Source organism: Trichechus manatus, unplaced genomic scaffold (assembly GCF_000243295.1).
Source record: "Trichechus manatus latirostris isolate Lorelei unplaced genomic scaffold, TriManLat1.0 scaffold00354, whole genome shotgun sequence".
NCBI lineage: Eukaryota > Metazoa > Chordata > Mammalia > Sirenia > Trichechidae > Trichechus > Trichechus manatus.
The window spans coordinates 582099-608432 of record NW_004444290.1 but is presented as its reverse complement, the minus strand read 5'-3'; the positions used below and the strand labels follow the sequence as shown (position 1 = coordinate 608432).

Below are 26334 nucleotides of genomic sequence, written 5' to 3'. Positions count from 1 at the left end.
TGACTTCAATTTCTATTTCTGATCACATGGAAACTTCACCTAAAGTAGGTATTGATTTTATATTACTTAGAATTTAAGCCAAAACTATTTACTGGTAGATCAAAAGTGATTTACAAAATTTAACTTTTGCAATTTCCTGATAAAATATCTTCCTCATTCTTGTGAATGGAGCACTGGGACTTCATGTTGATGGAGCAGTGGGACTCCATGACTGACGAAGAACTACAGAAGTAACATTTTTGGATTATTTTTATACACATAAGCAGGAGATTAAAGAAAATGAACAGAACGATATGATTTACTTGTAATATGGGAGGATGGGTGAATGAGGCTGAAATTCACTTCAGGAAATGTCATGGGACATGTGCAGTATATGCATGGCCACTCTATGCCAGAACTGTTTTATTTAATTTCATCATTTCCGTGCATTATATGCGTGGGCGCATTATTTGCGAAAAAATACGGTATACAATTTGTAACTGTAGACACCTATTTTTAGCTTACACACAATGCATTCTAGGAATTCAAGCAAAGAGCAAAACATCTTGATGCTTTCCATGTCATTCAAGATTGTAGTGGTTATGCCTTGAGCATAAAGAAAATAAAGGAAAAATATGAAGATCTGTAAAATACACAGTGGGCAGACTGTGGCTAAATAGATACAGAAAATACAGAGTTCTTTTTAATGAGAGTTGGATAGAGGAAACAGTATTTGCCATATTCTTGTTTCCAAAAACCTTTCTAATATGACAATAAATGAAATCTGATAACAAAGGTAAGTTTTCCTGCTGGAAGAGTTGTCCTAACTCTTCTGTTTAGCCACACTTGCATAAGTAGTTTCAATTTCTTTGGCTTCAGGACACGTGTGGGTAAATTCTTCACGGGCATAGGCATTGTGGAGATAGCGCCAGACTCCTGAGAATTCTGCTGGAATGTCAAAGTCACGGTATTTTTTGGCAGCAACCTTGAGTTTTGGAAGAAAGAAGAAAAATCAGTTGGTCATAAAAGGAACAAGTAATATGCATACTATGTAGAATCATGTTTCAAAAATTAAGATTAGTGAGGACATCTTATCTACTCAAAAAGTACTATAAAATAAACTACATTTCCTTAAAGAATCTTGGATTTACTACTTTAATGTTTTGTCTACCAATGTAGACAAAGCTTGCAATCATATGTTTATATCGATACTTTATTTAATTATGAATATATTTAGAGGAAGAGAACATAGAAAAGGAGCACATACCTTCCCCAGTAGACTAAGAGCTTATTTAGGGCCCTGGTTATGTCTAGTTTCTTTATGTATTTTCTATCAAGCATTGGGCCTGGGATAAAGTACTGTTCAATAAATATTTGTTAAATTAATGATTAAATCATTCTAATAATATTAATAGTCCATATTTTTATCATTTGTTATGATCTAGGTATAGTGCTAAGCATTTTACATGCTTTAATTTAGTTAATTCTCTCAACAATTCTGTTAAATAAGTAGAATTGTTATCCTGGTTTTACAGACAAGGCAGTGGAAAATACCGTCTGATTTAGAAAGAAACAAGAAGTTTTTATGCTTCCCAGAGGAGGACATTATGGATCTTTCCTCTGAGGAGCAAAAGGGAGATATACACTATTTATTGATGATGATGATGATGACGACAAAGACATCACATAACAACCTCACACTGGAAGGTCACTGGGCTTTGTGCTGGCAACTCACAAACCCCTCCCCAAACTATTCAATCTGCCTTATAAAAACTTACTTTAATAATGTTCAGTTTGGGTAACAAGTTGCAGTCAGCCAGTGTCAGCCGATCTCCATCCAAGAACAATCTTCTGGAAACCGTGAGTTCTTCAGCACTATCTGGATCAATTTCATCCAGAAGTGGGGTGTTTAAGTAGTCATCCAGACGCTTCAATTCTTTGAGCAGAGATTTTTCAAAATCTGAAGAGTGAAGTCTTGGGTCAATTATAAATGTTTTATCTTCATGAGTAAATAACATTCTCACTATGCTTTTCACACATTTAGACATCTCTAGCTATGCATGTTGCCTACACTGGCTCTTCAACATCTATTTAGAATGCTCAACTGACCACTGATGAGACAGAGTCAGATGTTTAATCAAATGGTGATTTAAAACCTTTTGGGGCTTTTCTTGGGAAGGTGCATTGGGAGGTGAGTCAAAGAAAGAAAGAAAAGTGATATATGTTAGTGTTTTACACGGAAGGCAGAAAGTGAGAGACTGATAGCTCTCATGACTCACTTTAGAGGATAGTAAACCTATTCAAGGATGTTTATGGGAGATGGTAGATGCTACAGTTTAAAGAACCTTAAAGGTAATATGCCAACGCTCTAATCGAGCTAAGTTGGTAATTTCCATATTGAATCTTGGGTTCTAAATCTAATAAAACTTCATGCAAGGGAATTTCAGAGGAGAGAACCAAGAGGAAGAGAGTAGGCTGTTCCCCAACATATACATATCTTCGGGAAAATCCATTTTAGCTAAGTGAGAATGTGAGAGTGAACACGGGAGTGAGAGAAATAGACTTAAAGAAAGGTGTCTTACTCTTATTTGCTTCCTTTTGCGTGTTCTTAATGTACGCAGAAAACTTGGCAAAGAGATTACTGCCCACATCAAAGGACTCCTTGTACTTGGGGCTCAGGTGAGGATACCTTAAAAAGAAACACCACTGAACTATCATTCACACATACATAACAAGGCAGAGATGTGGTGTCTATAGAGAGAAGATCGGGAAATGTAGCTTGCACTATACTGAGAATGGAGACTTTAGAAAATTTTACTGGAAGCTGCAGGTCCTGAGAAATCTCTCATTAGAATATACAGTTTTTTTCCCAATCTCAGAATACTTTATAAAATTCACTGACAAATCACTTGTCTAGAAATCAAAGCTCATTTATCTGTAGAAACAGTGCTTTAAATGGTAATTAGGTTCCCATACGTGCTCCTAAAAGCCTATTTGGCAGAAGATATGGTGGTAATACTATACATTTTCAAAGATAAGTAGTAGAAAAAAAATACAATTTCAAATATTTTAACTTACAAAATGAATGAAGTGAGGATGAAGAGGATGGAGAGGCTAGAAAAAGACAAGTAATGTCTCCATATATCAAAGTGAGGAGGGAACTAAGGGAATTCTATCACCAATTACCTGCCAATAAATTTAAAACTTAGAAGAAAATTGTCAATTATCCTAAAATGTATATTGCTAAACAAAACTAACTCAAGAATAATAAATCTCAATAGACATATAATCATCAAAGAAATAGGGTATATAGTTTAAAATACATTCACTGGGACAAAAATAGAAAGCATCAAGACCAGATTTCTTTTACAGGCAATTTCCCAAACCATTAAGGAAAAGAAATCCCCATCTTACACAACTAGTTCCACAGAAGATAAAAAAAGAATATTCCCTGATTCATTTTAAGAGGCTCTTATTAACTTGATACCCAAACTAGATAAAAGCAACATTAGAAAGAAAAAATATAAGCCAATATTCCATATGAACATAGATGGAAAACTCCTAAATAAATATTAGCAACCAAATTCAGCAATATACAAAAATTTAACACCAAATGACCAAGATGTCCCCCCCTTAGGAATACAAAGTTCATATAGCATAATAAAATCAAATAATGTAATTCATGGCATTAATAAATTAAAGAAGAAAAACCATATAATCATGAATATATGCAGAAAAAAGTGTTCAATAAAAATCAATTCCTATTCATTAAAAAAACCACTAACAAATGCGGAGTGGTCAATCATCCTCAACACCTCTCTTTCTCTCCAACCAAACATTCTATCCATCTCCTGCCAGCTTACCTTTCAAAATGTGCCCACAATCTGTTCACTTCCCACCACCGCCACTGTCCCTTGCCCTAGTCTAAAGCTACCACCATCTCTACCCTGTATCACTGCAACAGCCTCCTGACTGATCTCCCTACTTTCACTCTTATTCCCTTACAGTCTATTCTCCACCCAGAAGTCAGTGATGTCTCAATACCCACCAATGGGTCCATCTCACTCAGGGTCAAAGTCTAAGTCCTTACATGGTCTACAAAGACCCACGTGATCTGACTGCAGCTCCTACTACTCCCTTACTCACTACATTTGTGACACTGGCTTCCTTGTTGTTCTTCAAACAGGCCGGGGTAGCTCCTGCCTGAGAGCCTTAGCGCTTGGTCTTCCCTTAGATGGAGTGATTTCCCTATATAACTACATATCCTGTTCCCAGTCTATTTTCCAGGTCTTTTTTTTTTTTTTTTCTGATATCACCTCCTCAGTGAAGCCTTTCCCTGGCCACCCTAGGTAACATTGCAACCTCTCCCCTATATCTAACACTCACTAACTCCTTTCCTTACTTTATTTTTTCTCTTTTATCATTTATCATCATTTAACATGCTTTCTATTTCCCATCTCTCTCTCTACTAGAATGTAAGCTCTACCAGAGCTGAGAGTTTTTGCCTGTTTCATTCACTGATATGTTCCAAGTACCTAGAATAATACCTGACATACAGTAAATATTCACTAAATATTTGAAGGATTAAACAAATCTATTAATTAACTTTCTTAAAAGATATTCATCAAGAACTTACAGCAAGCATCATGTTAAATGGTGAAATTTAGAAATGCTCTCTTTAAAATCAGTAAAGGAAAAGGATAATCAATATCATCACGACTGTTCTTCAACATTACACTGAATGTCCTAACCAGTAAGAGAAGAAAAGACAGTTTAAGTTGTGAAATACTAAAGCCATTTACATTAAAACTATGAACAAGAAAGAGATGCAAATAATTTCGACTATTATTTGGTATTGTTTTTGAGATTCAAGCAAGTGGAGGAAGGGAGTAACCGAAAATAATCAGTGTAATTAGCGGGAGAGAAACAATAATATGATGGAATACCTAGAAAACTCAAGAAAGTATAAGAAAAACATTACCAGGATTAATGAGCTATTTTGGTATGCTGGCTAAATACAAGTAAAAAAATTTTTTTTAAAGTTTTTTTTATATGCTATCAATAATCACAACTTGTCTGGTTTTTGGTCATTAGTGTTCAATGCGCCAAATCTATTCTTGAAATGGTCTCTAAATTCAGGTGGGATATAGTCTCGTTTGTACTTTGCCTCTCATGGACTTGTTTTAATTTTCTTCAACTTCAACTTGAACTTGCATATGAGCAATTGATGGTCTGTTCCACAGCTGGGCCCTGGCCTTGTTCTGACTGATGATATTGAGCTTTTCCATTATCTCTTTCAACAGATGTTGTTGATTTGATTCCTGTGTATTCCATCTGGCGAGGTCCACGTGTATACTTGCCAGTTACGTTGTTGAAAAAAGGTATTTGCAATGAAGCATTCGTTGGTCTTGCAAAATTCTATCATGCGATCTCTGGCGTCGTTTCTATCACCAAGGCCATACTTTCCAACTACTGATCCTTCGTTTCCAACTTTTGAATTCCAATCACCAGTAATGACCAATGCATCCTGATTGCATATTTGATCAATTTCAGACTGCAGAAGTTGGTAAAAATCTTCAGTTTCTTCATCTTTTGCATTAGTGGTTGGTGCATGTCATGGATTGAATTGTGTCCCCCAAAAATATCTGTCAACTTGGCTGGGTCATGATTCCCAGTATTGTATGACTGTGTACCATTTTGTAATCTGATGTGATTTCCTTATGTGTTGTAAATTCTACCACTATGATGTAATAATATGGATTAGCGGCAGTTATACTGATGGGGTCTACAAGATTAGGTAGTGTCTTAAGCCAATCTCTTTAGAGATGTAAAAGAGAGAAGTGAGCAGAGACACATGGGAACCTCATACCACCAAGGAAGCAGTGCCGGGAGTAGAGCACGTCCTTTGGACCTGAGGTTCCTGTGCTGAGATGCTCCCAGACCAAGGAAAGACTGATGACAAGGACCTTCCTCCACAGCCGACAGAGAAAGACTTCCTCTGGAGCTGAAGCCCTGAATTTGGGCTTGTAACCTACTAGACTGTGAGAGAATAAATTTCTCTTTGTTGAAGCCATCCACTTGTGGTATTTCTGTTATAGCAGCACTAGATGACTAAGACAGTGCATAAATTTAAATAATAGTCATATCAACTGGTTTTCCTTGTAGGTGTATGGATATTATCCTATCACTGACAGCGTTGTACTTCAGGATAAATCTTGAAGTGTTCTTTTTGACAATGAATGCAACCTCATTCCTCTTCAATTTGTCATTCCTGACATAGTAGACCATATGATCGCCTGATTCAAAATGGCCACTACCAGTCCATTTTAGCTCACTAATGCCTTGCTTGCTGAAAGTGAAGAGGACTTGAAGCACTTACCGGTGAAGATCAAAGACCACAGACTTCAGTATGGATTACAATCCAACATAAAGAAAACGAAAATCCTCACAACTGGACCAATAAGCCACATCATGATAAACGGAGAAAAGATTGAAGTTGTCAAGGATTTCATTTTACTTGGATCCACAATCAACACCCATGGAAGCAGCAGTCAGGAAATCAAAAGATGCATTGCATCGGGCTAATCTGTCTCAAAAGACCTCTTTAAACTGTTGAAAAGCAAAGATGTCACCTTGAAGACTAAGGTGCACCCGACCCAAGCCATGGTATTTTCAATCACATTATATGCAGTGAAAGCTGGACAATGAATAAGGAAGACCGAAGAAGAATTGACGCCTTTGAATTGTGGTGTTGGTGAAGAATGTTGAATATACCATGGATTGCCAAAAAAACGACTAAATGTGTCTTGGAAGAAGTACAACCAGAATGCTCCTTAGGAAGGATGGCGAGACTACGTCTTACATACTTTGGACATGTTGTCATGAGGGATCAGTCCCTGGAGAAGGACATCATGCTTGGCAGAGGGTCAGTGAAAAAGAGGAAGACCCTCAACGAGATGGACTGACACAGTGGCTGCAACAATGGCCTCAAGCATAACAATGATTGTGAGCATGGCGCAGGACCGGGCAGTGTTTCATTCTGTGGTGCATAGGGTCACTATGAGTTGGAACCAACTTGACGGCACCTAACAACAACAACAACAATGCCTAGGATATCAATGCTTATATTTTTTTTTAAATTTTTGATGATTTCCAGTTTTCCTAGATTCATACTTCATGCATCCCACATTCCTATTATTAATGTATGTTTGCAGCTGTTTCTTCTCATTTTGAGTCATGCCACCTCAGGAAATGAAGGTCCCAAAAGCTTGACTTCATCCATGTCATTAAGGTCAACTCTACTTTGAGGAGGCAGCTCTTCCCCAGTCGTATTTTGAGTGCCTTCAACCTGAGGGGCTCATATTCTGGTGCTATATCATACAATGTTTGGCTGCTATTAATAAGGTTTTCACTGTCTAATTATTTCAGAAGTAGACCTCCAGTTTCTTCTTCCTAGTCTGTCTTAGTCTGGAAGTTCAGCTGAAGCCTGTCCACCATGGGTGACACTGCTGATATTTGAAATACCGGTGGCATAGCTTCCAGCATCCCAGCAGCACACAAGCCACCACAGTATGACAAACTGACACACTTGTGGGGTCTCAATTTAGAGACCATCTCAGGAATAGATTTGACATCTTGAACGATAATGACTGAAGACTAGACGAGCTGTGGAATGACATCAAAGACATCATACATGAAGAAAGCAAAGAGGTCATTAAAAAGACAGGAAAAGAAAGAAAAGACCAAAATAGATGTCAGAAGAGACTCTGAAACTTGCTCTTAAATGTGGAGTAGCTAAAGCAAAAGGAAAAAATGATGAAGTAAAAGAGCTGAACAGAAGATTTCAAAGACAGCTCAAAAAGACAAAGTAAAGTATTAATGATGAAATGTGCAAAGATCTGGAGTTAGAAAACCAAAAAGGAAGAACACGCTTGGCATTGCTCAAGTTGAAAGAACTGAAGGAAAAATTCAAGCCTTGCTTTGCAATATTGAAGAATTCTATGGGGAAAATATTAAATGATGCAGGAAGCATTAAAGGAAGATGGAAGGAATACACAGAGTCATTGTACCAAAAAGAATTGGTTGACGTTCAGCCATTTCAGGAGGTAACATATGACAAAGAACCTATGGTACTGAAGGAAGAAGTCCAAGCTGCACTGAAGGCATTGACGAAAAACAAGGCTCCAGAAATTGATGGAAAACCTATTGAGATGTTTCAACAAATGGATGCAGTGCTGGAAGTGTTCACTTTTCTATGCCAAGAAATTTGGAAGACAGCTACCTGGCCAACCCACTGGAAGAGATCCATATTTGTTCCCATTCCAAAGAAAGGTGATCTAACTGAGGAAATTATTGAACAATATCATTAATATCATAAACAAGTAAAATTTTGCTGAACATCATTCAAAATCAGTTGCAGCAGTACATCGACAGAGAACTACCAGAAATTCAAGCCAAATTCAGAAGAGGGCATGGAACAAGAAATATCATTGCTGATGTCAGATGGATCCAGGCTGAAAACAGAGAATACCAGAAAGATGCTTACCTGTATTTTATTGACTCTGCAAAGGCATTTCACTGTGTGATCATAACAAATTATGGATAACATTGCAAAGAATGGGAATTCCAGAACACTTAATTGTACTCATGCAGAACTTTTCTACAGATTTTCTATTTGATTCCTTTTTATAATTTCTATTTCCTTACTGATATTCTCTATTTGGTGAGACATTGCTCTCCTGGTTTCCTTTACTTATTTGTCCATGGTTTCCTTTATCTATTTGAGTATATTTAAAATAGTTGATTTAAAGTGTTTGTCTAGTAAGTGCAATGTCTGGGCTTCCTCAGGAATAGTTTGTTAATTTCTTTTCTTTCCCTAAAGGGCCATAATTTCTTGCTTCTTTGCATATCTTGTAAATTTTTGTTGAAAACTGGACACTTTGCATATTATAATGTGTGCTGGAAAATAGATTCTTCTCCTCCCCAGGGTTTGTTGTTACTTGTTGTGGTGGTTATTTATTTGGTTAGTTACTTTTCTAAACTAAATTTGTGCAATCTGTATTCTTTGTTATGTGTGGCCACTGAAGTCTCTGTTTCATTAGCTTAGTAGTCTACTAGTGATTTGACAGATATTTCCTTAACTGCTTGGATCTAAAAAGAGAAACAAGAAAAAACAAAAAAACAACTCTCCCTGTCTTTGCAGATTTGCTCTGTGTTGGAGCCCTCCTTCAACACTTAGCCTTGCAGTTTACAACTCTGACATAGCCTTTACTTCCTGCTCGTACAGAATCTGTAGGACTGCTAGAGGTGAGAGCATAGAGTCTTTTCAGTTCTTTTCAAGCATGTGTCCAGCCCTGGGCATGTGTGTGGCCTTTTAGATTCTCCAGAATACATGGGAGCCCTTATTATTCCAAGTATCTCCTTCCCCAGCCTCTTCCTTCTCATGATTTTTGGTCTGTCTTTTTCTTGCCCAACTGTTATTTCTTGCTGTATGTGGCAGTGGGTAATACATATGCCTTTAAATGCTTTCAACAAATGCCACCTAGGAAGCTGCCTCAGCCCTGCAGAAGCTCCAAGGCAGACAAAACAAAGGCAAGCCTGTGAGCCAATTCTTCAGGGAGGCACCAAAACCCCCTGCCCCACACTCCAAACCCGTTGCCTTCGAGTTGATTCTGACTCATAGCGATCCTATAGTGACCCTATGGGACAGAGTAGAACTGCCCCATAAGGTTTCCAAGGAGCAGCTAGTGGATTCGAACTGCCGACATTTTGGTTAGCAGCCATAGCTCTTAACCACTGCGCCACCAGGGCTCCGCCAGATAGGTCAAAACACACAACCACAATTATTTGAGAATAATGTCCATATTTCTCCCTCTGGTACCAGCAAGCTGTATCCAGAATGTGGACTGCCATCTTCAAGGCCGTTGCTGAGCTGAGGAGTAGGGGATGGCAACTGAGCTCTCTCACTGAAATTCAGGTATTTATTTCTTTATTAAAGTACTCCCCTAGCTGTTGTAAGTTTTTTATTTATTGGATTCTAAAGTTAAAAGTTGATTCTAATTTTTTTTCCAGTTTATTCATTGCATTTTTTGGATGGACAGTTTTGGCTCTCTCTACTCCACCATTTTCACTTATGTGTATCTCTAATAGGTTTTTAAATTTAAATTTATTTTTTTTATTGTCTCACAGTTCTAGAGGCTAGAAGTCCCAAATCAAGGTATCAGTCATGTTGACTCCTTCTGAAGGCTCTGAGAGAGAAACTGTTCCCTGCTCTCAGCTTCTGGTGGCTCCCAGAAAATTTTGCTTTCCTTGGCTTGTGGATGCATCTTTACATGATGTCTTTCCCCTATGTCTGTTCTTTTTTATAACACACCACTCAGATGGGATTAGGACTCACCCTACTGTATTATGACACCCTGTGAGCCCTAAGTAGTTGTAAGGAGATGGCAGCCCATAGCCACTGAAGAGTGGGCATCTCTCCCTTCTCCAAGCTGCCACAGTGTGCTTACAAACAAGCCCTGGTTCCACTTCTGAAGGGTGATATTTTGGCAGGTACAAACTGTGTATCTGTCTGTCTCTCCCTCCCTTTCTGTTTTCTTACTTAAAAAATATTAGTGTTGTGATATACATATATATATATATATATATATATATATATAAAACAAAACATTTGCCATTTTAACCATTTTTACATGTACAATTCAGTGACATTGATTATGGTCACCATGTTGTTCAACCATTACCATTATCTGATACCAAAGTTTTCATCACCCTTAACATAAACTCAGTACCCCTTAACAATATCTCCCTATTTCCCCCCTCACCTGCCTCTGCTAACGACTAATAAACTTTGGGCTCTATACATTTGCCTATTCTGAATATTTCATATTAAATGGGATCATACAGGAGCCCTGGTTGCCCAATGATTAAGAGCTCAGCTACGAACCAAAAAGTCAGCAGTTCAAATTCACCAGCCACTCCTAGGAAACCCTATGGGGGCAGTTCTACTCTGTCTTATACAGTTGCTATGAGTTGGAATTGACTAAACAGCAATGGGTTTTTGGGATCATACAATATTTGTCCTTTTGGGTCTGACTTATTTCACTCAATATCTTTTCAAGGTTCATCCATGTCGTAGCATATATCAGAACTTCATTTCTCTCTACAGCTGAATAATATTTCACTGTATGTATATACCATATTTTATTTATCCATTCTTCCAACCCGTGGACATTTGCGTTGTTTCCACCTTTTGGCTATTGTGAATAATGCTGCAATGAACACTGGTGTACAAGCATCTGTTTGAGTCCCTGCTTTTAATTCTTTTGGATATATACCTAAGAGTGGAATTGCTGGATCACATGCTAGTTCTATGTTTAACTTTTTGAGGAACTACTATACTCTTTTCCACAGCGGCTGCATCATTTTACAATCCCACTAACAATGGATGAGGGTTACAGTTTCCCCACATCCTTTCCAACACTTGTCAATTTCCATTTTTCTGATAATAGCTATCCTAGTGGGGGCAAAGTGGTATCTCATTGTAGTTTTGATTTGCATTTCCCTAATGATTAATGATATTGAGCATCTTTTCTTGTGCTTATTGGCCATTTGTATATATTCTTGGGAGAAATGTTTATTCAAGTCCTTCGCCCATTAAATTTTTTTTAAATTTTGTTTAGCATCTAATAGGTTTTTAAAAATTAGACGAAACAAAGTTCATATGGAAAGGCCCCCATATCTAGCAATATGGCAAACTAAACACCATTCTGAGGGCCTTACAAAAATAATTTTTTTGGTGTTTGTAACCAAGAGGAGAATGTTAACTGTTATAGACCAGTGATTGTTGTGTGTTATCCAATCTTCCCTTTTAAAAATAGGAGTTTTTATTCCAGTTATCTAATTCCTAATCCACCATTGAATATTGAATGTGTCAAGGAGTGGGTGGAGATAGCTCATCTTTTAATTCATTTGATTGCTAGACCATTAGTATCTAATGGAGACATTGAACCTAACCAAAAGATCCTTGACTTTGAACTAGATGCGGTAACTGTATGGGACTTGGAAGTTATCTCCCTTCGGAGTAAGTGTTTTCCACGTAGGGAGAGAAGGATGCACACATTTATTTGGATGATCAGAGGGGGAAATTAACACTAGTATGTACCACTTTACCTTTCTTTTTTATTAACTGAACCCTGATTTTGTTAGGGACGGCAAGATACCTGGATATAAACTACATTTCATAGATCCTCTTATTACTTAGATATGACTACCATATTTTCACACAAATAACATGTGCCTTCTGCATTTGTTTGCTGGCAGCGACCTCCCCCCCTCATGAGGCACCCTCACAAGTGCTACTATTGTAACCGACAGGGTTAAACTGTTCCCCCTCGTCCCATCACACCCAGGGTCTGTGAGTTCCTAATAAGGCATTCTGTGTAGTAGCTTAAGGTCGTATTACTGCTTCTGTGCTCAAGACTGCTTCACTAATTGCCCCCCCATTTGAACATGAGCAATAAGCCACAAAGTTGTCCTTAGATAAACTTCATGTGTCATACCCCCAAAAAACACATGCCCCCTAGCCACCATACTGCACCCCCTGCACCCCCATTCATGTTAATTAATTCCTGGAATTGTCTGCTTATTCCCAGAAATTTCATAAATTATGCATAAGTTCCCTGTCTTGAACCCTATAACTGCCCTAGAATCCTCAATCTCAGGGAGCTTGATTTGAGACTAAGTCTCCCAGCTCCTTGCTTGACCGGCTTGCAATAAAGTCTACTTTCTCTTTTTCAAAGGCCTGGTGTCTCTCAATTGACTCGAGGGGTCGCACCAGGCAGGACCAACCCTCATTGGGTTATAAATTCTGGCGACCCAGATGGGACCTTTATTCTCCTTCTAACTTTGCTGCCCAGCTCCTGGGAGCGCTTCTGGCCCTCAGCGTGGACCAGCTAATTTTTCTGGGAGGCGATGGCAAAACTGACCTTCACAGCTGGAGCTTTGCCTGGACCCATGGTGACCCGCTTTTTTGAGATTGAGAAACAGATGCTGGGTAAGGATACTGATCCGGTGAGTACTGTGCAAACGTTGTCACAAGTACCTAAGGGCTTCTGAGGGGGTGAGTGACTTAAGAGCCGGGGACGAGCCCAAGAGGACTGCTGTTTCTGTCAGAATCTGGTGGTTGAGGGCTATATTGCTCGAGTCATAAGAAATCCCTGTTGCACTTTGGTTGTTGTGGTTCTAGTACTCCTGGTTTTTCTGGTTTTAGCCTAGATCCTCATTTTGGCCTAGGCTCAAGTATGGGGAACGCACAAGATATACCAAAGTGCAGCCCCTTGGGATGCATCCTAGCTAATTGGGATTTTTTTAGTTACAATTCTATGAAAAAAGATAAGATGAAATTTTTCTGCAACGTTGCATGGCCACAATATCAACTGGCTGATGGGGAAAGTTGGCCTCAAAATGGTTCCCTAAATGACAATACTGTTCTCCAGTTAGATTTGTTTTGCACTCAGGAAGGTAAATGGGATGAGAAAATGTATGTTGATGCCTTTATGTCCTTGTATAACAATAGAAACATTCAAAAGTAATGTAAAATTATGGTTCAAACTGAGGTAAAGAGATAAAAGGTCTTTGATTCTCTATGGGAAGATGATTTGCCCCCTCTTCCTCTGATGTCAGCCCTATCGTTGTATCTGCCAGAACCGTCTGGGCCGGCAGAGCCAACCTCAGAAATGGCTTCCCTGCAGCACATGTGAAGTGGTGCTACTTTCAGATGATGGACTTCCCTACCCTAAACAAGGCAACAGGGCATTATCCACTAACACAAATTCCTACTGGACAGGAAGAAAATAGAACTCCAGGATTAGTCTGGGTACACACTCCATTCTCTACATCTGATTCGTTCAATTGGAAAAACAATCTCCCTCCTTATCAAGAGGACCCAAAACATATGGCAGATCTTTTTATTTCCATCTTCCCCACCCATCGCCCTACCTGGGCTGACTGTCAGTCACTCTTGAATATTCTTTTGAGCCCAGAGGAGCGAGATTAGTCTTATGAAAAGCCAGGGAAGAAGTGGAGCACATCCATCAGTCCAACAACCCTATTCAACAAGCTCCTGATTTAGCAATATCTTCTTCTGAGCCTAGCCGGAACCCTAATGATCCTCTGGGAAATGGCAGGCTCAACCATTTTCAGACTTATCTTACTGTGAGGTTGAAACGAGGTGCTCCAAAACAAAAAAAATTAAATAAGCTCTATGAGGTCCGTCAAGGACTGACTGAGGGTCCATCTACGTTCCTTGAAAGAATTTTCGCTGCATTTCGACAATATACAGATGTAGACCCAGAAAATCCAGAGAACGCAAAAATGATAAATATGGTATTTATTTGGCAAAGTGCACTGGACATTAGAAAGAAGTGACGAAAAGCCAAGGGGAGTCTAGGTATGAGCCTAGCACAATTAGTTGAAGTAGCCTTTAAAGTGTTTACCAACAGAGGCTAGGTCCAGGAAAAGAAAGAAATCCATAAATTCAAACAGCAAGCAGCTTTCCTCACGGCCACTCTGGCTTGCTGGCCTTTCAAACCAGGCCAACATAACCATCTGAAGGGGCAACTGCCCTGGGCGTTGTCAAGGAGCCTCCCCCAACTAGGTAAAAATCAGCATGCTTACTGTAAACAAGAGGGGCACTGGAAGAAGGAATGTCAGAACCAGAAACTCAGCCGAAGCCCAGCTGCCCCTGAGATGCTTCAATCTGCCCAGCCCAAAGATTCAGACTGAGGAGGACCAGGGGCATCCACCCACCTCCAAGCTTTATCCGCCGAGCCCCTGGTTACATTAAAGCTGGGAAATAACCTTGTAGGTTTTCTTGTTGATACAGGAGCAACCTATTCTGTTTTGAATCACCTGAAAGGATCACTTTCTCCCCAAACTACACAAGTAATCAGGGTAACAGGAAAGCCTTCTACAAGACCTTTTCTGCAGCCTATGGAGTGCCAGGTAGGAGAAACCTCCCTGACTTATAGCTTCCTATACATGCCAGAATGTTCTATCCCATTGCTCAGATGGGACCTGTTATTAAAACTAAATGCTCAGATCAGCTTTTCAGAAGGAAAACTGAGCCTGCAGGTCCTGCCTGAAAACAGATGGAAGCTCCAGGCCTCCCTATTAGCTTTATCCCCCAGCCCAACATATTTCTTCTCTGAAATACTGAAAGAAATTATAAATGCTGTTAACCCACTAGTATGGGCTAAAGGGGATCCAGGCTGAGCTCAAAATGCAGATCTGGTCCAAGTAAAGCTTAAATCTGGAACAATACCCCCTCATCTTAAACAATACCCTTTTAAGTTAGAAGTTAGGCTCAGTCTACAAACCCAGATTAAAAGACTTCTACAAGCAGGGCTCATCCACCCGTGTAAATCTGCTTTCAACACTCCAGTGCTCCCAGTAAAGAAGCCAAAAACAGGAGAATATCAATTTGTGTGGGACTTAGGCACAGTCAATCAAGTAACTGAAGACCTGCACCCGATGGTTGCAAACCCTTAAACTCTTCTAACCTCCCTGTCCTAGACCTGAAGGCTGCCTTCTGCATTCCTTTAATCCCTGAATCTCAGGAAATACCTTTGAAAGGGAGTAACACTATTTGGGGGAAAAACAACAATATTGCTGGACTGTTCTCTCCCAGGGGTTCAAAAAACAGCCCCACCCTGTTTGGAACAGCCCTGGCGAAAGATCTCCAGGGTCTACAGATGTACAGATGGTTTGGGGTCTCCTTCTTCAATATGTAGATGATTTCCTTGTCTCCTACCACAGAGGACTCAGATAAAAACACAATTCTAACTTTGAACTTTCTAGCCCAGGCGGGTTATCGAGTATCTGCTGCCAAGGCTCAGCTCTCACAACAAAAGGTAACTTACCTAGGTTTCCAGATTTCTCAACGTCAGCGTGTCCTGCTGCCAGAGCGCAAACAAGTAATCCTCCAGATCTCCAACCCGACCACCTGGAGACAACTTCAAGGCTTTCTAGGTATGGCTAGTTTTTGCAAAATGTGGATCCTGAATTTTGGGTTAATAACAAAGCCTCTCTACAAAGCCACATGAGGAAAGGGCTCTGACCCTTTCAAATGAACAGGTGAATGTCAACAAGCCTTCTCGAAAATCAAGGAAAAGCTAGCCTCTGCCCTGGCACTTGGACTTCCAGACCTCAGAAAGCCCTGCAAACTATACGTACAGGAAGTGGAGGGAGTCATAGCAGAGGTCTTAACAACCGGGTCCTTGGAAAAGACCAGGTAGCATATTTTTCTAAACTTCCAGATCCAGTCCCTCAGGGATGGCCAGCCTGTCTTAGGGTGGTAGCTGCAACTTGCCTTCTTTTAGCTGAAGCTGAAAAGTTTACCTTAGGTCAGCCTGTGACTATGTTTTTACCTCATGCAATTTTCACCATACTGGAGTAGAAAGACGGGCTCTGGCTCACAGCAGGCCGAACAGCCCGCTACCAAGCCCAGCTCCTGGACAATCCAGAAGTCATGCTTCCCTCTGGAACCTCGGCACAGAAAGCAGAGTTAATTGCTCTCATGCGAGCCCTCCAAATAGCTGCTGGTAAAACAACTAACGTTTACACGAATTCCAGGTAAGCCTTCTCAGTCCTGCATGCTTATGGGGCCATTTGGAAAGAACGGGACCTTATAACATCAGCTCGGAAAGACATTAAGTATGCCACAGAAATTTTAATCCCTTCTTTACAACTTCCAGAAACTGCTCCAAATTACACTATTAGAGAACTTAAACAAGCAGCTGAATGTGGAACAACAGTAGATTTTCATGGATGGAAACGTACCCATGAAAGAAAGGTTATGAGTCCAGGACACTTGATGGATCCCCTTCTCAGTGAAGCCCTTTACAACCTGGTCTCTAAACACATTATTAGAGAAAACCTTCATTGAGCCATCCAGCCGGCAACCCGTTCCTGCCAAATATGCGCCCAAACAACCCCAAAACAACCAGGCCGCCTACCACTGGAATCCAGTATCAAAGACAGAGTTCAGGCGAAGACTGGCAAGTCGACTTCACCGACATGCCAAGAGCCCGTGGCAGTTATAAATTTATGCTGGTGTTCATTGACACTTTTTCTGGTTGGGTAGAAGCTTTTTCTTGTAAAGCAGAGAAAGCATCAGAAGTTACAAAATGGCACCTTAATGAAATCATTCCCAGGTTCGGCCTGCCTGCAACTATCTCACTTCACCCCACAAATTTCACAAGAAGTCTCTAGACCTTTAGGAATCAACTGGAACTTACGCTCAGCCTGGAGACCACAGTTAAGCTTAAAAGTTGAGAAGATGAATCACATGCTAAAAAACTGAATTGCCAAAATCTGTCAAGAAACAAAGATAACCTGGCCCCAAGCTTTGCCCTTAGCCTTCTTGCAGGTACAGGTCATCCCCAGAAGCAGGTTCAAATTGAGCCCTTTCGAAATTCTGTATGGAAAACAATTTCTTAAAAATAACTTGCCTTTAACCAGTACTCAGGTTTCTGTCACCAGGGAGGTCGCTTTCCGAAAATTGTTGTCTTTGGCATCCTATCTTCTGTTCACAGGTATGCTCTCAGCCATCCAAAATATCCTGTTGATGCCCCACTTCACCCGTTCCAGCCTGGTGATCAAGTTCAGCTGAAAACCTGGAAAGTGGAGCCCCTTGAACTCCAGTGGACTGGACTGTACACTGTTCTTTTAACCACCCACTTGGCAGCTAAAGTCGAAAACATCGAAGCTTGGGTGCATCACACTAGCCTCAAACCTGTGCCACCCCTGGAATATCCTCTGCAACAAGAACAACCTCATCAAAACAATTGGACCTGCGAGCTTGTGCAGGACTTAAAATATCTGTTGAAAAAAAAAAAAAACTAAGATAATGCCTGACTGGTGCCCCTCCAACCCAGAGATCCTCCATCATGATTGTTCTCTTAATGTTTACATTGCCTTTACTGTCTTGGCAATCATTGTGTTCCTCCTTCTCTTTTTACAGCAGCTCCAGGTCATTCCTTGCTTTCCTATATTTTGACTCCATGCTGAGCGTCTCATGGACAGACCATTTTTATCTAAAACTAATCCAGTCAGTAGCCACTGGAAGCAATCTCACTGTTGGGTATGTCAGCCTCTGCCTACCACCGTGGAAAGTCTCGACTTCCCTTGGGCAGTTCCAATAACTGATGTTACACACCTAAAGAAGGTACTGCCTGCCACCTGTAACGACACTTTCCATAGCTCTGGGTTAGAGGTACGAGCCCAAAAAGCAAGTGATACCACTCCTTGCTTTAAAAGCAAAAGCATATTTTACTGGGTTATAGATTTGGACACTATAGGCAATTTTACTTGGACTAATTACTCCACCTTAGTAGAAGGAATGAAACACCTACGAAATCTAACCAGCCTTATTAACCTAGGAACTTATCCAGGTTGTGTCATTAATAACTATAGCATAACACAAAGCTGGGATAATTTGTTCAATGACACTGCCAACCCTTGGTTTTATTCAGAGAGAAACAACTCAAAAGTTGCAAGCCATACCTGTATTTGCACACTGCCTGGAAATTCATTTCTTTGCAGTAATTATACTAAACCTGGGAGTCAAACATTCTTCTCTACTGCTTACAAATACTTCTTGCCTCGAGCTGTGCTTTGTACTTGTACCCTTGGAATAGCATCCTTCCCCATGATAATCACTTCCCCTTATAACCTCACTCTGCTAATGAAACCACCTACTAACTTAATGGAGGAAAAAAAGAGAAACTCAAACCTCAGACGACTCTGATGAAACCAGATGGGACTTAACTGGAACCAGGTGTAATCCCATAACCGAAATTGGCATTGGTTGGTTTGTCATTCGAATGCTTACAATTTTCCCTCAGCTCACAGCTCTTCAAGACGCTGTGTTAAACTTATCAGACACTATTCACATCCTTTCCAAAACTACCAGCTGAGCTGTAAAACCCCAGCAAACTTCCTTAAATTCCCTGGATGGGGTTGTGATGGACCACCATATTGCTCTTGACTATATCTTAGCCAAAGAAGGGGGCGTCTGTGCCGTAGCCAACACCTCTGTACCTGGATAAACACCAGTCATGAGGTAGAAGTCAATCTCCACAAATAAGAATAAATCGCCAATTGGACTCGTCCCCTTTGCCAACCTACTGCTGGAGAAACTCCGTCTGATTGGTGGTCATGGATAACGTCCCTGTTTCCCAGCTTCCACTGGCTCTGGCCCCTTTTTACTCCACTGATAATTCTTTTGCTAATCTGTCTGTTTTTGCCCTGCCTCTTAAACTATCTTACCAGTTTCATTCAAAATTGCCTAGCAGCTGTGAACATCATGGTGCTTCAGACCTCCAACCACGTTCCTCTCAACAAACCTCAGATCTTACAATGCACATGCTTACACCAGTCAGCAAGCTCAAAAGTTCCAGAGGTCCAGGCCACCACCTACATAAAGATCTATCTTCAAGACTGAAGACTCTGAAAACCAGAGGAGGGAATGTAACCGACAAGGTTAAACTGTTCCCCCTTCCTAGAATGTAACTGACAGAGTTAAACTGTTCCTCCTCCTCCCATCACACCCAGGGTCTGTGTCATGGATTGAATTGTGTCCCCCCAAAATATCTGTCAACTTGGCTAGGTCATGATTCCCAGTATTGTATGATTGTCTACCATTTTGTCATCTGATGTGATTTCCTTATGTGTTGTAAATTCTATCACTATGATGTAATGAGATGGATTAGTGGCAGTTATATTGATGAGATCTACAAGATTAGATAGTGCCTTAAGCCAATCTCTTTTGAGCTGTAAAAAGAGAAGTGAGCAGAGAGACATAGGGACCTCATACCACCATGAAAGCAGTGCTGGGAGCAGATCACATCCTTTGGACCTGAGGTTCCTGTGCTGAGATGCTCCCAGACCAAGGGATGACTGATGACAAGGACCTTCCTCCAGAGGTGACACAGAGAGAAAGCCTTCCCCTGAAGCTGACAGCATGAATTTGGACTTGTAACCTACTAGACTGTGAGAGAATAAATTTCTCTTTGTTAAAGCCATCCACTTGTGGTATTTCTGTTATGGCAGCACTAGATGACCAAGCCAATCTGTGAGTTCCTGATAAGGCATTCTATGTAGCAGCCCAAGGTCATTTTACTGCTTCTCTGCTCAAGGCCACTTCACTAATTGCACCCCCCCCCCAATTCGGACATGAGCAATAAGCCGCAAAGCTGTCCTTAGATAAACTTCATGCGTCATACCCCCTAAAAAACACACACCCCCTAACCACCATATTGTATCCCCCTACTGCACCCCCATACATGTTAATTCCTGGAATTGCCTGCCTATTCCCAGAAACTTCATGAATTATGCATAAATTCTCTATCTTGAACCCTATAACTGCCCTAGAATCCCCAGCGTCAGGGAGCTTGATTTGAGACTTAGTCTCCCAGCTCCTTGTTTGACCTGCTTGCAATAAAGTCTACTTTCCCTTTCTCAAAGTCCTGGTGTCTCTCAATTGATTCGAGAGGTCGCACCGGGGAGCACCCACTCTCATCGGGTTACACCATGCCAATCCTCTTCCACATTTTGCTGTAAAAAGAAAATTAGCATAGCACACTTAGGAAAATACCTGGGGACAAGGGGAGGGCACAATGGCGGCAAACAAACGCAGAAGGCTCCTGTTACTTGTGTAAAAATACATATGCGAATTGCTTCTGGCCAAGGAGATGTAAGCGGAAGTGGTTGAGCGTAATTTCTGAGAAATCTCCTTAAAAAGGAAGGCTAACTCAGCTGGCTTGCATCTTTTTTCCCTTGCCTTTCCCTTCTTCTTGTGTGCATGTTAGATCTGTTGCCTGGAGCTCCAGCAGACATATTGCCACCATGAGTTAACTCTGAGAATGGAAGCCAAACCTGCAGGATGGCAAAACAGAAATATTAAGAGTCTGGGTCCCCAGTGAAGGAGCCCTGGTGGTGCAGGAGTTAAGAACTCAGCTGCTAACTGAAAAGTCCGCGGCGCTCCACGGGAGACAGATGTGGCAGTCTGCTTCCATAAGGATTTACAGCCTTGGAAACTCTATGGGCAGTTCTACTCTGTCCTAAGTTGCTGTGAGTCAGAACTGACTCCGTGGTAGTGGGTTTGGTTTGAGTCCTCAATGATATTATGGAGCTATCATCCCAGCCCTACAATGCCTACTTCTGGACTTCTTATTATATGAGAAAAGAAAAATCCTTATTTATTTAAGCCATTGCTTTTTGAGCCCTCTGGTTATCAGAGCTAAACGCAGTTCCTAACTAATACAGAAGGCAATAGAAATTCAGAAGGATTTGACAAGGCAATTCACAGAAGAACAAAAATAAATGATCAACCAAAATATTTAAAGATGCTCAAATTCAGTTATTATTCAGGGAAATGCAAATTCAAGTGTCAATGGAATATCTCTACACTCATCAGATTGTGACAAATTTTAAAAGACTGATAACATCTACCACTGTCAGATGTTGTTACATATGCTGGCTAAAGCAGTCAAAATATAAAAATATACCCTTTGACTTTCACTCCTGGCAATCTATTCCACAGGAATAAAAACATCAATATATAAGGATATATGAATAAAGATGTTATTTATAGCTCTACATCTAGTGATAAAAAACTGGAAAGAAAGGAAATGCCCATCTAGTTCAGCAACTTACGGCAAACTGTGACATGGATTATTATGCAGCCATTAAAAGAATGAGTTAAATCTACACCAGTAGAGTTGAAAGATGTTAACAATCTTCTCTGAAGTGAGACAAGCAAGGTGCAATATTTATAAAGTAAATTATGCTTATTATTATTATGCCTATACAAACAGAAAACTATGGAAAAATACACAATATTTTTTTCACTGGTTACCTTTGAGAGTAAAAAAAAAAAAGGTTGGGGAGCAGATGGTGTAAGGAGAAAGAGTTGTTGTTGTTAGGTGCCATTGAGTCAGTTCTAACTCATAGAGATCCTATGTACAAAAGAATGAAACACTGACCGGTCCTGCTCCATGCTCACAATCATTGTTATGCTTGAGGCCATTGTTGCAGCCACTGTGTCAATCCGTCTTACTGAGGGTCTTCCTCTTTTTCTCTGACCCTCTACTTTACCAAGCATAATGTCCTTCTCCAAGGACTGATCCCTCCTAATAACATATCCAAAGTATGTAAGACGTAGTCTCGCCATCCTTCCTAAGGAGCATTCTGGTTGTACTTCTTCCAAGACAGATTTGTTCATTCTTCTGACAGTCCATAGTATATTCAATATTCTTTGCCAACATCATAATTCAAAAGCATCATTTCTTCTTTGGTCTTCTTTATCCATTGTCCGGCTTTCACAGGCATATGAAACAATTGAGAACACCATGGAATAGGGCAGGCACACCTTAGTCCTTAAAGTGACATCTTTGCTTTTTAACAACTTAAAGAGGTCTTTTGCAGCAGATTTGCTCAATGCAATGCGTCATTTGATTTGTTGATTGCTGCTTCCATGGCCGTTGATTGTGGATCCAAGTAAAATGAAATCCTTGACAACTTCAAGCTTTTCTCCGTTTATCATGATGTTGCTTATTGGTCCAGATGTGAGGGTTTTTGTTTTCTTTATGTTGAGGTGTAATCCATACTGAAATGTCATCTGCATATCGAAGGTTGTTAATGAGCCTTCCTCCAATCCCGATGCCCCGTTCTTCTTCATATAGTCCAGCTTCTCGGATTATTGCTCAGCATACAGATTGAATAAGTATGGTGAAAGGATACAACCCTGACGCACACCTTTCTTGACTTAAAACCACACAGTATCCTCTTGTTCTGTTCGAACGACTGCTTCTTGGTCTAAGTACAGGTTCCTCATGAGCACAGTTAAATGTTCTGGAATTCTCATTCTTCACAATGTTATCCATAATTTGTTATGATCCACACAGTCGAATGCCTTTGCACAGTCAACAAAACACAAGTAAACATCTTTCTGGTGTTCTGCGCTTTCAGCCACGATCGATCTGACATCAGCAATGATATCCCTTGCTCCGTGTCCTCTTCTGAATCCAGCTTGAATTTCTGGCAGTTCCCTGTTGATGTACTGCTGCAACCGCTTTTGAATGATCTTCAGCAAAATTTTACTTGTGTGTGATATTAATGACATTGTTCGATAATTTCCACATTCTGTTGGATTGCCTTTCTTTGGAATGGGTACAAATACGGATCTGTTCCAGTCGTTTGGCCAGGTAGCTGTCTTCCAAATTTCTTGGCATAGACAAGTGAGCGCTTCCACCGCTGCATCCGTTTGTTGAAACATCTCATTTGGTATTCTGTCAATTCCTGGAGCCTTGTTTTTTGCCAGTGCCTTCAGTGTAGCTTGGACCTCTTCCTTCAATACCATTGGAATGGTTGAAAGTCAACCAACTCCTTTTGGTACAGTGATTGTGTATTCTTTCCATTTTCTCTTGATGGTTCCTGTGTCGTTTAATATTTTCCCAGTAGAATCCTTTACTATTGCAACTCGAGGCTTGAATTTTTTTCTTCAATTCTTTCAGCTTGAGAAATGCAGAGTGTGTTCTTCCCTTTTGGTTTTCTATCTCCAGGTCTTTGCACATTTCATCATAATACTTTACTTTATCTTCTCGAGCTGCCCTTTGAAATCTTCTGTTCAGCTCTTTTACTTCATCATTTCTTCCTTTTGATTTAGCTACTCTATGTTCAAAAGCAACTTTCATAGTCTCATCTGACATCCATTTTGGTCTTTTCTTTCTTTCCTGTCCTTTTAATGACCTCTTGCTTTCTTCATGTTCAGTGTCCTTGATGTCATTCCAAAACTTGTCTGGTCTTTGGTCATTAGCTTTCAATGAGTCAAATCTATTCTTGAAATAGTCTCTAAATTCAGGTGGGATATACTCAAGGTCATACTTTGGCTCTCATGAACTTGTTCTAATTTTCTTCAACTTCAACTTGAACTTGCATACGAGCAATTCATTGTCTATTCTGGCCTTGTTCTGACTGATGATATTGAGCTTTTCCGTTGTCTCTTTCCACAGATGTAGTTGATTTGATTCCTGTGTATTCCATCTGGTGAGATCAACGTATATAATCACCATTTATGTTGTTGAAAAAAGGTATTTGCAATGAAGAAGTCATTAGTCTTGCAAAATTCTATTATGCGATCTCTGGCATTGTTTCAATCACCAAGACCATATTTTCCAATTACCAGTCCTTCTTTGTTTCCAAGTTTCGCATTCCAATCACCAGCAATTATCATCAATGGATCTTGATTGTATGTTTGATCAATTTCAACCTGCAAAAGTTGGTAAAAATCTTCAATTTCTTCATCTTTGGCCTTAGTAGTTGGTGCACAAATTTGAATAATAGTCATAGTAACTGGTCTTGTCTTCCTTGTAGGTGTATGAATGTTATCCTATCATTGACAACATTGTACTTCAGGATAGATCTTGAAATGTTCTTTTGACGATGAATGCAACACCATTCCTCTTCAATCTGTCATTCCCAGTATAGTAGACCATACAATTGTCTGATTCAAAATGGCCAATACCAGTCCATTTTAAGCTCACTAATGCCTAAGATATCAATCTTTATGTGTCCATTTCAGTTTCAAAGATTTCCAATTTTCCTAGATTTATACTTCATACATTCCACGTTCTGTTGTTAATAGATGTTTGCAGTTGTTTCTTCTCATTTTGAGTCATGCTACATCAGCGAATGAAGGTCCTGGAAGCTTGTCTCCATCCACATCATTAAGGTTGACTCTACTTTGAGGAGGCAGCTCTTCCCAGTCGTGTTTTGAGTGCCTTCCAACCTGAGGGGCTCATTTTCCAGCACTATACAGACAATGTTCCACTGCTATTCATAAGATTTTCATTATCCAGTTTTTTCAGAAGTAGACTAAGTCCTTCTTCCTTATCTGTCTTAATCTGGAAGCTCTGCTCAAACCTGCCCGCCAAGGGTGACCCTGCTGGTATTTGAAGTACCAGTGGCAAAGCTTCCAGTATCACAGCAAGATGCAAGCCACCACAGTACAACAAACTGACAGACACATGGTGTTAGGAGAGAGAGAGTATTAGAGGAGAATGTAGGAGGGAAAAAGAACAAAATAAGACTTAATACTTATAGACCATACTTGTAGCAGGCACTTAAGTAAAATCTAAGAATTCATCAATAATGTGTCAAAGAAACCTGGTATAGGCACACAGAAAATAATCTAGAATTATATCTCAAGTTCTTTAGGGGGGGAATAATTATGGACTGATAGAAGAACCTTTTTGTATATCCTTTATATTTAATTGAATATAAGTGTATGTAGCAAATGGTGCAGAGCTATCATAAAATAATTTTGCTTAATATACACAGGCACCGTGTGAAACTTATTGAGTTGTTAATATATTACTAATGATGAGGGATGAAGTCAATAATTTAATATGTGTATAAATATGTGAAAGATCTTACAGTTTTGAATTGTAGATGAAAATGTGATATTATCAGAAATTTTATTAGTAAGAAAGTGAAAACAAACTTCATAAGAAAAATGTTAAAAAGAAAAAGATGTAGAAATACAACACAAAACACAAAAGCAGGCATCAAAAAAGAACAAGTATGTTTGTAAAAGAATGCAATGAAAGTTCTAGAAATAAAAATAGTCATTGATATTACCAGTTGATGCCTCAACCTGATAAAGGGCCTCTACAAAGACCTATAGCTAATGTCATACCTAATGGTAAAAGACTGAAAGATTTCTCCCTAATATTGGTGACAAGGTAAGGATATTTGCTCTTACCACTTCTATTCAACATGAACTGGTGACCCTGGCCAGTACAATAAGGCAAGAAAAAGAAATAAAAGATATATAGATTGGAAATGAAGAATAATAAAAGCTGTCTTATTCACAGACGACATATTTGTGTTCATGGAAAGTTTTATGGAGTCTACAGAAAAGCTACTAGAACTAATAAGTGAATTTGGCAAGGTCAGAGAATACAAGGTCAATGTAAAATCAATTGTATTTCTATATTCTAGCAAAGAACAATTGGACAATGAAATTTTAAAAATTCCTTTTAAAATAGCATGCAAAACCATAAAATTTAGTTAAGTAAATATGTGCAAGATTTGTACACTGAAACTATAAACAAACAATACTGAGAGAAATTAAAGAAGACCTAAATCATTGGAGAGGTATACCATATTCATGGACTGAAACACTCAATATTGTTAAGATATGAGTTCGCCACACATTGGTCAATAGATTTAATATAACCCCAATTAAAATTAAAGGCTTTTTTGGGTAGAAATTTGCAAGCTGATTCTAAA

General features: G+C 39.7%; 1 protein-coding gene across 2 annotated transcripts in view; it reads right to left on the bottom strand.

Moving 5' to 3' along the window:
* Positions 1 to 422: 422 nt before the first annotated feature.
* CLIC2 (chloride intracellular channel 2) overlaps positions 423 to 26334 on the bottom strand; it is a 43327-nt gene continuing 17415 nt past the window's right edge. For both annotated transcript variants that reach the window (XM_004390923.3, XM_023725679.1), the window contains 3 exons: positions 2562 to 2668; positions 1758 to 1939; positions 423 to 964 (listed from right to left, as the gene is read on the bottom strand). In XM_004390923.3, coding sequence (XP_004390980.1) covers positions 803 to 964; positions 1758 to 1939; positions 2562 to 2668 — 451 coding nt within the window. In that variant the 3' untranslated portion in view covers positions 423 to 802. The remainder of the gene's footprint in view (positions 965 to 1757; positions 1940 to 2561; positions 2669 to 26334) is intronic.